The sequence below is a fragment of the Takifugu rubripes genome, chromosome 11, assembly GCF_901000725.2.
Source record: "Takifugu rubripes chromosome 11, fTakRub1.2, whole genome shotgun sequence".
Classification (NCBI taxonomy): domain Eukaryota; kingdom Metazoa; phylum Chordata; class Actinopteri; order Tetraodontiformes; family Tetraodontidae; genus Takifugu; species Takifugu rubripes.
In genome coordinates, this window is record NC_042295.1 from 11632744 (window position 1) to 11647770 (window position 15027).

General features: G+C 39.4%; 5 protein-coding genes across 5 annotated transcripts; all 5 read right to left on the reverse strand.

Annotated features, from left to right (window-relative positions):
- Positions 1–366: 366 nt before the first annotated feature.
- Positions 367–1776, reverse strand: LOC115251544 (odorant receptor 131-2-like). Its single transcript, XM_029844154.1, has one exon. It carries the CDS (start codon positions 1774–1776, stop codon positions 844–846), a length of 933 nt encoding a protein of 310 aa, XP_029700014.1. The 3' UTR covers positions 367–843.
- A 1066-nt stretch (positions 1777–2842) lies between these two features.
- LOC101076699 (odorant receptor 131-2-like) lies at positions 2843–4291 on the reverse strand. Its single transcript, XM_003979873.2, has one exon. It carries the CDS (start codon positions 4289–4291, stop codon positions 3359–3361), a length of 933 nt encoding a protein of 310 aa, XP_003979922.2. The 3' UTR covers positions 2843–3358.
- A 1395-nt stretch (positions 4292–5686) lies between these two features.
- Positions 5687–6957, reverse strand: LOC101066716 (odorant receptor 131-2-like). The gene is made up of 2 exons (XM_003968569.2): positions 6914–6957; positions 5687–6823 (listed from the first exon to the last, which is right to left on the reverse strand). Exon 2 carries the CDS (start codon positions 6801–6803, stop codon positions 5871–5873), a length of 933 nt encoding a protein of 310 aa, XP_003968618.2. The 5' UTR covers positions 6804–6823; positions 6914–6957; the 3' UTR covers positions 5687–5870.
- A 3343-nt stretch (positions 6958–10300) lies between these two features.
- Positions 10301–11239, reverse strand: LOC115251545 (odorant receptor 131-2-like). The gene has a single exon (XM_029844155.1). The coding sequence runs from the start codon at positions 11237–11239 to the stop codon at positions 10301–10303; it is 939 nt and encodes a 312-aa protein (XP_029700015.1).
- A 1269-nt stretch (positions 11240–12508) lies between these two features.
- Positions 12509–13444, reverse strand: LOC101066496 (odorant receptor 131-2). The gene has a single exon (XM_003968568.3). The coding sequence runs from the start codon at positions 13442–13444 to the stop codon at positions 12509–12511; it is 936 nt and encodes a 311-aa protein (XP_003968617.3).
- Between the last annotated feature and the right edge of the window lie 1583 nt (positions 13445–15027).

Sequence of the window (15027 nt, forward strand, 5' to 3'; positions counted from 1 at the left end):
AATCGATCAAGCACAAAGTGTTTCAGCATCCAGGTGACCAGTTCCCACCAAGCTTCTGCTACAAATGTTTCGAGTCACAAATGTCTGTGGTTATTAATGCTAAAAGTGCTGGTTATGATTCTCAACAACATCGTAACAAAGACGGCTGGCACGGTCCAGACATTTCAAATATTCCCCACATTTGAATAATTGTTGCTCATTTAGGAAACATTTCAAACACACTTCCTTTTTTTCCACCATATCAAATACCCACTTGTTCAATACATTTCCAGCAAATAAGACCAATATGCACAAAACTTCTAGTGTCATATTTATTAGTATCAGGGTGAAGTGTACAATTTCAATCCATTCTGAAAGTAAACAAACAATGACATCCCATTCACACATGGTGTGGGGGCAGAAAGCAAAATAAAACAACAAAATGCCACCTGATGAGTTTCTGAAAGTTAGAGGACAGAATGTGAATGTTGGAAGACACAGCATTACCAACAAGGAAACTTTGGCAGGAATATAATACATTCAAAATAAACACATCAGATTAAGTCACATAGAAAAAAAGTCCAAATAAAACAACTGTAAACTATTCATTCCAAATCTATTACTTGATATATTTTTCTAATTTTCAATTTATAACAAAAAAAATCAAACTAACACAAAGATAGATCTTGAATTTGATTTTATGAAAATGGGTGTTTGTTGCCGTCAGGAAGGAAAATGTACCACAAAGCTGATTATGACAAGAGGGCTTAAATGAAGAAATCCCCTAAAATTCTGCCTTTATAATGAATCAAGCGATGTAAATATGCATCGAACAGGTAAGATGAGTTTGACACTCATCAGTAATCAAGTAAATCCAATCTTTTTTTTGTACAAGCCACACAGAGCCAAATATTTCAAAGCATTTAAAAACTTCTCATCCCTCAGACCGTAGATGAGAGGACTCAGACACCTCGGAGCCAGAATGAAAGTCACGTAGTCAAAGTATCTGACATTAATATACAATAATAGATCTATTTTGATAATAGCAGATTCTATAAACGGACACCACAGCTGGATGAGGCAGAGCAGCAGCTGGAAAGCATGAAGGATCACCGTACTGAGCCCCTTCCATGTTGACTTTTTGTTCTCTCCTGATGCAGCTTTGGCAACTTTCATAATTTTCACATAAGAGAAAGTGATGGTGATGGACATGATGAAGAAGTAAAACTGAAATAGAGCAAATTTAAAGTGATTCTGCCAGGGGAGGGGGACAAACATCTCCATGGAGCAGCGCTTGTGCTGTGTATACACAGAACTGGAGGCTGCTGCAATGAAGGTGGATACAATGATGAAGCAGGGCACACTGCTGACAGTAAGGATGATCAGGATACATTTCTGAGTGTTGTGCAGGGAGCAAAGCTCCGGGTGCCGTAAAGGCAGGCAAATGGCCACGTACCGCTCCAGCGTCATTGCTGTCAGAGTGACCGGCGTGACAAACGCACACAGAGACACAATCAGGTAGAAAATGATGCACAGGCTGATTTGCATAGTGAAATAGATGTTATACAAAATCAGGAGAAGGTCCGATAGGATTAAAAATACACTGTCAGACACAAGAGTGATAAGAAAAAGAATGTATCGCATGGTTGAGAGAAAGACATGGTTTGAGAAGACAGTTGCGATCAGAAGCAGGTTGATCACAAAGAAAATTGACACAATGAGCTGTGTAATAATGATCTGCTCGTAGATTCGAGCTCGCAGGGAGATGCCTCCAGCCACTGAAGCATTATCTGACATTCTGATTCTGCACAAGAAATCTGTAAATGGGAGGAAATACTACACCTATTTAAACAGTGAAATCATGCTGCATGGTTTGAGTCAAAAGTCATTCAGGTCTGCCTGCTTACCAAATCATCCCTGCAGTGTGTGTCCACATCCTGCTGGTCTGCAGGAGACTGACTGAGAGTGTGTCTGAAGACTTTATACAGTAGAAACGACTCACGTCATCACCATCAGCACCATTATAGAAAGTGTAACTCAACAGAATCTCTTTTCCTGAGTCATCTGTTGTGAGCAGATGCTTTACATGTTATCTTTCACGACACAGAAAAACGTCAATCATTTGTTGCACCACAACTTGAAGGTCGTACCAGTGATCCTCAGCTGAGACAAAACTTCAGGGTTCGGGAATTTTCACGATGGCTCAAAATATGATGAAGTTCTCTGCCTGAGCGAAATAATCCCCGAGTTTTATGTATGGAAATGTAGAAGTTAATGCCAGAATGTTGCTCCCCTGTGTTTCTACAGGAGCCTTGAGCAGATAAACAGCCGCAAATATGACGTTTAAAGAAGCAGTATGTAAGAAATCTGTTTAAAGAAATCATACAATGGCCCAAATATGTCAACAAACATTAAGGAAAATTTTTAATTTCAAATACTTATGTGACTGACAACAATAGCCTCTTTTCAAAAGTCAAGTGTCAGCCTGTAAATAATGGCAATGTTTACATTTTGTGTTTTGTTCTGTTTCCCAGCACCGATCGATCAAGCACAAAGTGTTTCAGCATCCAGGTGACCAGTTCCCACCGAGCTTCTGCTACAAATGTTTCGAGTCAAAAATGTCTGTGGTTATTAATGCTAAAAGTGCTGGTTATGATTCCCAACAACATCGTAACAAAGACGGCTGGCACGGTCCAGACATTTCAAATATTCCCCACATTCGAATAATTGTTGCTAATTCAGGAAACATTTCAACCACACTTCCTGTTTTTCCACCATATCAAATACCCACTTGTTCAATACATTTCCAGCAAATAAGACCAATATGCACAAAACATCTAGTATCATATTTATTAGTATCAGGGTGAAGTGTACAATTTCAATCTATTCTGAAAGTAAACAAACAATGACATCCCATTCACACATGGTGTGGGGGCAGAAAGCAAAATAAAACAACAAAATGCCACCTGATGAGTTTCTGAAAGTTAGAGGACAGAATGTGAATGTTGGAAGACACAGCATTACCAACAAGGAAACTTTGGCAGGAATATAATACATTCAAAATAAACACATCAGATTAAGTCACATAGAAAAAAAGTCCAAATAAAACAACTGTAAACTATTCATTCCAAATCTATTACTTGATATATTTTTCTAATTTTCAATTTATAACAAAAATCAAACTACCACAAAGATAGATCTTGAATTTGATTTTATGAAAATGGGTGTTTGTTGCCGTCAGGAAGGAAAATGTACCACAAAGCTGATAATGACAAGAGGGCTTAAATGAAGAAATCCCCTAAAATTCTGCCTTTCTAAATCAATCAAGTGATGTAAATATGCATCGAACAGGTAAGATGAGTTTGACACTCATCAGTAATCAAGTAAATCCAATCTTTTTTTTGTACAAGCCACACAGAGCCAAATATTGCAAAGCATTTAAAAACTTCTCATCCCTCAGACCGTAGATGAGAGGACTCAGACACCTCGGAGCCAGAATGAAAGTCACATAGTTAAAGTATCTGACATTAATATACAATAATAGATCTATTTTGATAATAGCAGATTCTATAAACGGACACCACAGCTGGATGAGGCAGAGCAGCAGCTGGAAAGCATGAAGGATCACCGTACTGAGCCCCTTCCATGTTGACTTTTTGTTCTCTCCTGATGCAGCTTTGGCAACTTTCATAATTTTCACATAAGAGAAAGTGATGGTGATGGACATGATGAAGAAGTAAAACTGATATACAGCAAATTTAAAGTGATTCTGCCAGGGGAGGGGGACAAACATCTCCATAGAGCAAAGCTTGTGCTGTGTATACACAGAACTGGAGGCTGCTGCAATGAAGGTGGATAGAATGATGAAGCAGGGCACACTGCTGACAGTAAGGATGATCAGGATACATTTCTGAGTGTTGTGCAGGGAGCAAAGCTCCGGGTGCCGTAAAGGCAGGCAAATGGCCACGTACCGCTCCAGCGTCATTGCTGTCAGAGTGACCGGCGTGACAAACATACACTGACACACAATCAGGTAGAAAATGATGCACAGGCTGACTTGCATAGTGAAATAGATGCTGTACAAAATCAAGAGAAGGTCAGATAGGATTAAAAATACACTGTCAGACACAAGAGTGATAAGAAACAGAATGTAACGCATGGTTGAGAGAAAGACCTGGTTTGAGAAGACAGTTGCGATCAGAAGCAGGTTGATCATAAAGAAAATTGACACAATGAACTGTGTAATAATGATCTGCTTGTAGATTCGAGCTTGCAGGGAGACGCCTCCAGCCACTGAAGCATTATCTGACATTCTGATTCTGCACAAGAAATCTGTAAATGGGAGGAAATATTACGCCTATTTAAACAGTGAAATCATGCTGCATGGTTTGAGTCAAAAGTCATTCAGGTCTGCCTGCTTACCAAATCATCCCTGCAGTGTGTGTCCACATCCTGCTGGTCTGCAGGAGACTGACTGAGAGTGTGTCTGAAGACTTTATACAGTAGAAACGACTCACGTCATCACCATCAGCACCATTATAGAAAGTGTAACTCAACAGAATCTCTTTTCCTGAGTCATCTGTTGTGAGCAGATGCTTTACATGTTATCTTTCACGACACAGAAAAACATCAATCATTTGTTGCACCACAACTTGAAGGTCGTACCAGTGATCCTCAGCTGAAACAAAGCTTCAGGTTTCGGGAATTTTCAGGATGGCTCAAAATATGAAGTTCTCTGCCTGAGAGAAATAATCCCTGAGTTTTATGTCTGTAAATGTAGAAGTGAATGCCAGAATGTTGCTCCTCTGTGTTTCTACAGGAGCCTTGAGCGGACAAACAGCTGCAAATATGACGATTAAAGAAGCAGTATGTAAGAAATCTGTTTAAAGAAATCATACAATGGCCCAAATATGTCAACAAACATTAAGGAAAAATTTTAATTTCAAATACTTATGTGACTGACAACATTAGCCTCTTTTCAAAAGTCAAGTGTCAGCCTGTAAATAATGGCAATGTTTACATTTTGTGTTTTGTTCTGTTTCCCAGCACCGATCGATCAAGCACAAAGTGTTTCAGCATCCAGGTGACCAGTTCCCACCGAGCTTCTGCTACAAATGTTTCGAGTCACAAATGTCTGTGGTTATTACTGCTAAAAGTGCTGGTTATGATTCCCAACAACATCGTAACAAAGACGGCTGGCACGGTCCAGACATTTCAAATATTCCCCACATTCGAATAATTGTTGCTCATTCAGGAAACATTTCAACCACACTTCCTGTTTTTCCACCATATCAAATACCCACTTGTTCAATACATTTCCAGCAAATAAGACCAATATGCACAAAACATCTGGTATCATATTTATTAGTATCAGGGTGAAGTGTACAATTTCAATCTATTCTGAAAGTAAACAAACAATGACATCCCATTCACACATGGTGTGGGGGCAGAAAGCAAAATAAAACAACAAAATGCCACCTGATGAGTTTCTGAAAGTTAGAGGACAGAATGTGAATGTTGGAAGACACAGCATTACCAACAAGGAAACTTTGGCAGGAATATGATACATTCAAAATAAACACATCAGATTAAGTCACATAGAAAATAAGTCCAAATAAAACAACTGTAAACTATTCATTCCAAATCTATTACTTGATATATTTTTCTAATTTTCAATTTATAACAAAAATCAAACTAGCACAAAGATAGATCTTGAATTTGATTTTATGAAAATGGGTGTTTGTTGCCGTCAGGAAGGAAAATGTACCACAAAGCTGATTATGACAAGAGAGCTTAAATGAAGAAATCCCCTAAAATTCTGCCTTTATAAATGAATCAAGTGATGTAAATATCCATCAAACAGGTAAGATGAGTTTGACACTCATCAGTAATCAAGTAAATCCAATCTTTTTTTTGTACAAGCCACACAGAGCCAAATATTGCAAAGCATTTAAAAACTTCTCATCCCTCAGACCGTAGATGAGAGGACTCAGACACCTCGGAGCCAGAGTGAAAGTCACGTAGTTAAAGTATCTGACATTAATATACAATAATAGATCCATTTTGATAATAGCAGATCCTATAAACGGACACCACAGCTGGATGAGGCAGAGCAGCAGCTGGAAAGCATGAAGGATCACCGTCCTGAGCCCCTTCCATGTTGACTTTTTGTTCTCTCCTGATGCAGCTTTGGCAACTATCATAATTTTCACATAAGAGAAAGTGATGGTGATGGACATGATGAAGAAGTAAAACTGATATACAGCAAATTTAAAGTGATTCTGCCAGGGGATGGGGACAAACATCTCCATGGAGCAGCGCTTGTGCTGTGTATACACAGAACTGGAGGCTGCTGCAATGAAGGTGGATAGAATGATGAAGCAGGGCACACTGCTGACAGTAAGGATCATCAGGATACATTTCTGAGTGTTGTGCAGGGAGCAAAGCTCCGGGTGCCGTAAAGGCAGGCAAATGGCCACGTACCGCTCCAGCGTCATTGCTGTCAGAGTGACCGGCGTGACAAACATACACTGACACACAATCAGGTAGAAAATGATGCACAGGCTGACTTGCATAGTGAAATAGATGTTATACAAAATCAGGAGAAGGTCAGATAGGATTAAAAATACACTGTCAGACACAAGAGTGATAAGAAACAGAATGTAACGCATGGTTGAGAGAAAGACCTGGTTTGAGAAGACAGTTGCGATCAGAAGCAGGTTGATCATTAAGAAAATTGACACAATGAGCTGTGTAATAATGATATGCTCGTAGATTCGAGCTCGCAGGGAGACGCCTCCAGCCACTGAAGCATTATCTGACATTCTGATTCTGCACAAGAAATCTGTAAATGGGAGGAAATATTACGCCTATTTAAACAGTGAAATCATGCTGCATGGTTCGAATCAAAAGTCATTCAGGTCTGCCTGCTTACCAAATCATCCCTGCAGTGTGTGTCCACATCCTGCTGGTCTGCAGGAGACTGACTGAGAGTGTGTCTGAAGACTTTATACAGTAGAAACGACTCACGTCATCACCATCAGCACCATTATAGAAAGTGTAACTCAACAGAATCTGTTTTCCTGATTCATCTGTTGTGAGCAGATGTTTTAGATGTTATCTTTCACGACACAGAAAAACATCAATCATTTGTTGCACCACAACTTGAAGGTCGTACCAGTGATCCTCAGCTGAGACAAAACTTCAAGGATTTGAAATATCACCTGCTTGCCAAGGCCCCTCCACGCTCCACAGGCCTACGGCCATAACCGTATTGTGACAGATTTCTCGGGACGTGCATGAATTTCACGACAGCTCTGTTTTTTACCGGACCAAAGTAATTTCTGAGCTTTCAACGTGGATGCTAGAATGTTACTCCTCTTTGTTTCAACAGGAGCCCAAAACCTACGGTGGCTGAGAAGTGCAAGGCAAAATAGCATTGATAAAACACATTCATAAAGTTTGGAATAGATTTACAATTTCAAAACCAGTGTTACACTTTATAAAACCTGTTTTCAAAAACAAAACCAGATACCTTTAACAAAAAAAGAAAAGAAACAAATTTACAAGTCATAGAACACTTTTACCAACTCCAAATGACCGTAAGTCCCTCTGAAGTTATCATATTGGCACTGTTGCGACAATATTTTAAACCATAGAAGAAGAAAATGCTGTTGTGGTTGTTCCAAACAATGAAGTGAATGTATTTGTGTTGGTGATCTGTGAGTTCACACTTGGTGATTTTCTTTACATTTGTTGATCACGCACAGGTGCTCCACCCATCTATTTCCTGTCCTTGCTTTGTTTTCCCTCCATTTTGTAGACGCACCTGATACGCATTGGGTCTTGATTAGTTTCATATTTAAACCAGTCTGTTCTTGCTGCCTGTGCCAGTAAGTTACATGTGTTTCATCTTAGTTTTTGTAAGTGTGAAACCACTTTTTTTTAAATATATTTTATATTTATATTTTTGGAGAATTATTATTGGAAGAATTTGTGTACAGTTGTGTTTTTCTGTTACGCCTTGTTTTTGCCAGTTCATTGATGTTGCTGGTGACTCGCTAAAAAAAAACTACATTTTTGAGCTTTACCACTTTGCCTTCTTGTGGTTCTTTCTTCTGTGGAATCCCAACAATTAGGTCCTTCTTCTGGAGTCAATATTATCAAGCAATTGTTTTTGTTTATGGATCCACATTGCAACTGTTAAATTTTAAGTAAAAATACATCAATGCAAAAAAAAAAACAACTAATAAAAAATATTGTGGGATCACGACTTCTTGTCTAATTGTTCAGGCTCTGTCCCGAAAAGAGCCAACAGCGCAACACAAACGTTTATCTGTGATGAACAAAGTGTTGTTTACCGCCTCGTCATGAAGACCCCAGCCTGCGTTGATAAGGAACCGCATGGCGTTAAGGAAAACCAATGGAGTCAATAGTGTAGTGGGAAAGTGTCTTGTGTGTCATGCTGATGCTTATGAGGAACTGCAATCATTCAGCTCGGCTCTTTCTTGATGCACTGAGTTTCACAGAAAGTTTTCTGGATTCAACTGCAAAAACGACCCGCGTGCTGGCTATAGTCATCAGGGTTGAGGCAATTTTATCAAGCGTGTTAGCCATCCTTTCTTGATTGTTCTATACGGCGTCAGAAATCAGGCGTGGAGAGGAAAGCTTTGGGCATTTTGCTGCTTTTTGCTCTGTCTACAGGGCCCTGCTGCAGTTCCTTTTATGGGCATTAGTGGGCGGTGACTTATGCTAATAGTATGTTAATTAGACTCACCAGGCACACGCTCTCAACTTACGAGTAGATGGCATCCATCAATCTAAGAACACAGCTGCGAACAATTCTGAGGCTTACGAACGCATTGATGAATCTGACATAGGGTTTTCCTAAGGAACTTCTTAAGAACAACTTCAGAATCTAAGAAGATTCTTAAGAACATATTGGTGAATGAGGCCCAATGATCTTAAACTGATGAGCTTGTGTCAGATGATCACAGAAGATCAAATTGGGAAGACAGCATGACCAATACACCAATACGGAAACTGGCATTTCCGATAAAGAAATCGTGCTGTGTGACAAAAAATTAAAATAAAACAACACTAAAATATTAATTCCAGAGCTGTTGCTCAGACTTTGTTCCCCTCAAAAGAGGATGAGTGACCCTCATCATTAATCAAGTAAGGATGATCAGGATGTATTTCTGAGTGTTGTGCAGGGAGCAAAGCTCTGGGTGCCGTAAAGATCAGGTAGAAAACGATACACAGACTGACTTGCACAGTGAAATAGGTGGAATACAGAATAAGGGAAGGTCAGATAGGATTAAAAATACACTGTCAGACACGAGAGTGAAAGTGAATAAAATATAATGCATGGTTGAGAGAAAGACTCGGTTTGAGAAGACAGTTGTGATTAAAAACTGTTTAACAGTGAGTTCGCAAGACACCAGCAGCCACTGAAACCTTATTTGACATTTTGAATATGCATTAGAATTCTTTAGATGGTAAAACCAGGCAAACAAAACTTAGTAACTTAACGATCTCTGAAGGTTCTGTTTTTTTCCCAGTTACCTGTTGTTAATTCAAAACCCACTTTACTAGGATGTTATTGCTTTAACAGCAATGATTAAAAAAAATATTACCCACAAACAGTCAAGTAACACAAAAGAATCTAGCTTGTTCTACCTTTGAAAGTCTCTTGCTTCTCTTTTCATGAAACAATCAATGGATTTTCTCTTTAACCATCATGGTGCAGTGAATGATGCAAAAAATCTCTCTCCCTTTATTTTTCATATCAACATTGTTCTATATAGCATTCAAACATTTCAAATGCAGGGAGGGACACTTAAAGTACACATACTTTCAAGACAATTTTATTTCATCAGGTATATAACAGCAGTGAACCAGCATTTTGAGCATAAAAGGTTTACTCATTAAACCAATAACACATAAACACCATGTACACGTAATGTTGGAGCAGAAAAAACAATAAAACAGTAAAAAAAAAAAAATCAGCTGGTTCTGAAATTTAAAAAAACACAAGGCAAAAACCAAGGCATTATTGAGGAAACCTTGGAAAGAATCCAAAAAATAAAGTAAGCGCAAATAAACAAACAATGAAAGCTGTCACATATTACACTAAAAGGAGTTAAAAATAAAACCTTGAATTTGATTTCAGGACTATAAAGCTTGCGTGTTGCTGTCAGGTTTCACAAAAGCCAAAGTGCCACAAAACTGATTATCAGAAGACAGGAGTGTTTGAAGACTGGAATCAATAAAATTGGGTTAAAAATGCATCACACAGGTAGGATGAGTCTCACACTCATCACTCATCAAATAAATCCAATCTTTTTTTGTACAAGCCGCACAGAGCCAAATATTTCAAAGCATTAAAAAACTTCTCATCCCTCAGACCGTAAATGAGAGGACTCAGACACCTCGGAGCCAGAATAAAAGTCACGTAGTTAAAGTATCTGACATTAATAAACAGCATATAATCAATCTGAAATATAGCAGATTCTATAAATGGACACCACAGCTGGATGAGGGAGAGCAGCAGCTGGAAAGCATGAAGGATCACCGTCCTGAGCCCCTTCCATGTTGACTTTTTGTTCTCCCCTGATGCGGCCTTGGCAACTTTCATTACCTTAATGTAAGACAATAAAATAACAACACACATGATTAAGAAGTAGAACTGACTTATAGCTGACCTAAGATGACTCTGCCATTGGTGAATAATGAGTATTTCCACTGAGCATATCTTGACCTGAGTGTAGAAGTTGTAGCTGGCAGATGCAAAGAGCATGGAGAGGACGACAGCGCAGGGTAGGAAGCTGACGCCATGGACAAGGAGGATGCAGTGCAGAGCGCGGCGCATGGAGCACAGCTCCGAGTGGCGCAAGGGCAGGCAGATGGCCACGTAGCGCTCCAGGGTCATCACTGTCAGAGTGACAGGTGTGACAAAAGTGTACAGAGCTAGAACAACATATAAGGTCACACAAACCCACATTTCTATGGTGACAGCAAAGTAGCTTAAAATGAGCAAGACGTCAGTCAGGAGTAAAAGGACAGAATCGGACAGCAGAGTAACAGCAAACAGGATGTAACGCATGGTCGTGTAGAAGAAATGCCTCATGGAAAAGGTCACGATCAGCAAAAAATTGATGCAAAGAAAGACCAAGACCAAAACCTGAACCAGAATGACTCGGCTATTTATCTTGCGAGCTGAGGATTGACCAGCAGGCTCAGAGCTGTTTGCTGCCATCCCACAAGTGGTGGTCTTGTGAGCTCTGCGCAGCCCTGTGAGAGATTTAGTGAAAACCTTTATTTGTAGGCTGCAACTCCAGGAAGAGAAAAAAGAAAAATCAGATCATGGCGTCACCGACAGCTGCAGAAACAGACCTTTTTAGAAAGAGCTCCTTACTTGGATGAAAAGATACATCAAATATTGATTATCTTCTATATTCATCCAGTTTAAAAAAAGTTCAAATTTCATGACCAGGTTGTTGTTGATCTCACTATATTCTATTGAATTCATTACTGTTGGGGCAAGTTTCTTTTTTGCGGGCGTTTCCATGTGAAAGTGAATAAAATATAATGCATGGTTGAGAGAAAGACTTGGTTTGAGAAGACAGTTGTGAGTAAAAACAGTTTAACAGTGAGTTCGCAAGACACCAGCAGCCACTGAAACCTTATTTGACATTTTGAATATGCATTAGAATTCTTTAGATGGTAAAACCAGGCAAACAAAACTTAGTAACTTAACGATCTCTGAAGGTTCTGTTTTTTTCCCAGTTACCTGTTGTTAATTCAAAACCCACTTTACTATGATGTTATTGCTTTAACAGCAATGATTAAAAAAAATATTACCCCCAAACAGTCAAGTAACACAAAAGAATCTCGCTTGTTCTACCTTTGAAAGTCTCTTGCTTCTCTTTTCATTAAACAATCAATGGATTTTCTCTTTAACCATCATGGTGCAGTGAATGATGCAAAAAATCTCTCTCCCTTTATTTTTCATATCAACATTGTTCTATATAGCATTCAAACATTTCAAATGCAGGGAGGGACACTTAAAGTACACATACTTTCAAGACAATTTTATTTTATCAGGTATATAACAGCAGTGAACCAGCATTTTGAGCATAAAAGGTTTACTCATTAAACCAATAACACATAAACACCATGTACACGTAATGTTGGAGCAGAAAAAACAATAAAACAGTAAAAAAAAAAAAATCAGCTGGTTCTGAAATTTAAAAAAAAACACAAGGCAAAAACCAAGGCATCATTGAGGAAACCTTGGAAAGAATCCAAAAAATAAAGTAAGTGCAAATAAAACAACAATGAAATCTGTCACATATTAAACTAAAAGGAGTTAAAAATAAAACCTTGAATTTGATTTCGGGACTATAAAGCTTGCGTGTTGCTGTCAGGTTTCACAAAAGATAAAGTGCCACAAAACTGATTATCAGAAGACAGGAGTGTTTGAAGACTGGAATCAATAAAATTGGGTTAAAAATGCATCACACAGCTAATCAAATAAATCCAATCTTTTTTTGTACAAGCCACACAGAGCCAAATATTTCAAAGCATTAAAAAACTTCTCATCCCTCAGACCGTAAATGAGAGGACTCAGACACCTCGGAGCCAGAATGAAAGTCACGTAGTTAAAGTATCTGACATTAATAAACAGCATATAATCAATCTGAAATATAGCAGATTCTATAAATGGACACCACAGCTGGATGAGGGAGAGCAGCAGCTGGAAAGCATGAAGGATCACAGTCCTGAGCCCCTTCCATGTTGACTTTTTGTTCTCCCCTGATGCGGCCTTGGCAACTTTCATTACCTTAATGTAAGACAATAAAATAACAACACACATGATTAAGAAGTAGAACTGACTTATAGCTGACCTAAGATGACTCTGCCATCGGTGAATAATGAGTATTTCCGCTGAGCATATCTTGACCTGAGTATAGAAGTTGTAGCTGGCAGATGCAAAGAGCATGGAGAGGACGACAGCGCAGGGTAGGAAGCTGACGCCATGGACAAGGAGGATGCAGTGCAGAGCGCGGCGCATGGAGCACAGCTCCGAGTGGCGCAAGGGCAGGCAGATGGCCACGTAGCGCTCCAGGGTCATCACTGTCAGAGTGACAGGTGTGACAAAAGTGTACAGAGCTAGAACAACATATATGGTCACACAAACCCACATTTCTATGGCGACAGCAAAGTAGGTTAAAATGAGCATGATGTCAGTCAGGAGTAAAAGGACAGAATCGGACAGCAGAGTAACAGCAAACAGGATGTAACGCATGGTCGTGTAGAAGAAATGCCTCATGGAAAAGGTCACGATCAGCAAAAAATTGATGCAAAGAAAGACCAAGACCAAAACCTGAACCAGAATGACTCGGCTATTTATCTTGCGAGCTGAGGATTGACCAGCAGGCTCAGAGCTGTTTGCTGCCATCCCACAAGTGGTGGTCTTGTGAGCTCTGCGCAGCCCTGTGAGAGATTTAGTGAAAACCTTTATTTGTAGGCTGCAACTCCAGGAAGAGAAAAAAGAAAAATCAGATCATGGCGTCACCGACAGCTGCAGAAACAGACCTTTTTAGAAAGAGCTCCTTACTTGGATGAAAAGATACATCAAATATTGATTATCTTCTATATTCATCCAGTTTAAAAAAAGTTCAAATTTCATGACCAGGTTGTTGTTGTATATTCTATTGAATTCATTACTGTTGGGGCAAGTTTCTTTTTTGTGGGCGTTTCCATGTGATTTGACAATGCAAAGCTTATTATCACTAATTCCATAGTTCCAGTTACTATCATAGACAGACAAATTATCATGCTTAGGGGGTCATCTAATCATTAGGTCATCTTAGTTATGCTGCTACAGGCCGAGGCTGCCGGGGTCCAGAAACATGATCACCTGACAGGCCTCTGTCACCCCACTGGGAAATGGTCTCCTCTCCTCTCCTCTCCTCTCCTCTCCTCTCCTCTCCTCTCCTCTCCTCTCCTCTCCTCTCCTCTCCTCTCCTCTCCTCTCCTCTCCTCTCCTCTCCTCTCCTCTCCTCCCTCTCTACCCAGTCGGCCATCAGCAGGAGGGTCCCCCTACATGAGCCTGGGATGCTCTAGGTTTCTTCCTGTTAAAGGGGAGTTTTTCCTTGCCACTGTTGCTTGTCTGGAGTTAGGCCCTGGGATTCTGGAAAGCGCCTAGAAAAAATTTTTATTGTAAAAGACGCTATATAAATAAAGATTGATTGATAGATTGACTGATTATGATGCAGCAATTGTTTCAGAAAGATGACATAAATGACCATGACAGCGTGAAACGCCACTGTACACAAATAATGCATGAATTCTTAAATGAATTAAGTAATTATAAAAAAGGACTTTCCTGAGTACTTAACAGTGTACCTCTTATAGTTCAGAAGGACACTTTTTGGGTTATACTGCAGCCAGCACTAGTGGGCGACTGTCATGAGTTTGAGTTCCTTTAAGATCTTACTTACTTTTTGTTTATTGTGATATGTTTTGATATCATGAAGCAATGGAAATTAAATGTGCTTCATTTTAACTTACTTCCCATTAATTTACTAATGGGTAATTAATATGTAATCCATGCTTACATACTGCATATAGCCAGTTCAGCCACGGCCTGTGTTGGGTTTGTAACATGAACTGACCCTCTCTCATTGTTCAACCAGACTTTTATTGCCTGCAAACCAACATTGATCCCACTTGTCAATCACAGCCATGTACAGTGGCTGTCGGCAAAGCTTCATGAAAAGAAGTTAGCAAATGTTAGCTCACCCTCCAAGCTAAGGTAGCAAACTATCAACATTTAACAACAAAATGCAACCAATCTGACAAAATCAGGTAAGCACAATACTGTTGTCACCTTCCTAAGCATGATATGTGTTATTGCACTGTGTTGATGAGTGTGCAAACTGTATTAGCCAAAATTCCATGTAAGGGATCACTTTTACAACAAGATGACATGGCATGGGTTAGTAAATGCTGCTTGAAACCTTTGCAAACATAACATGC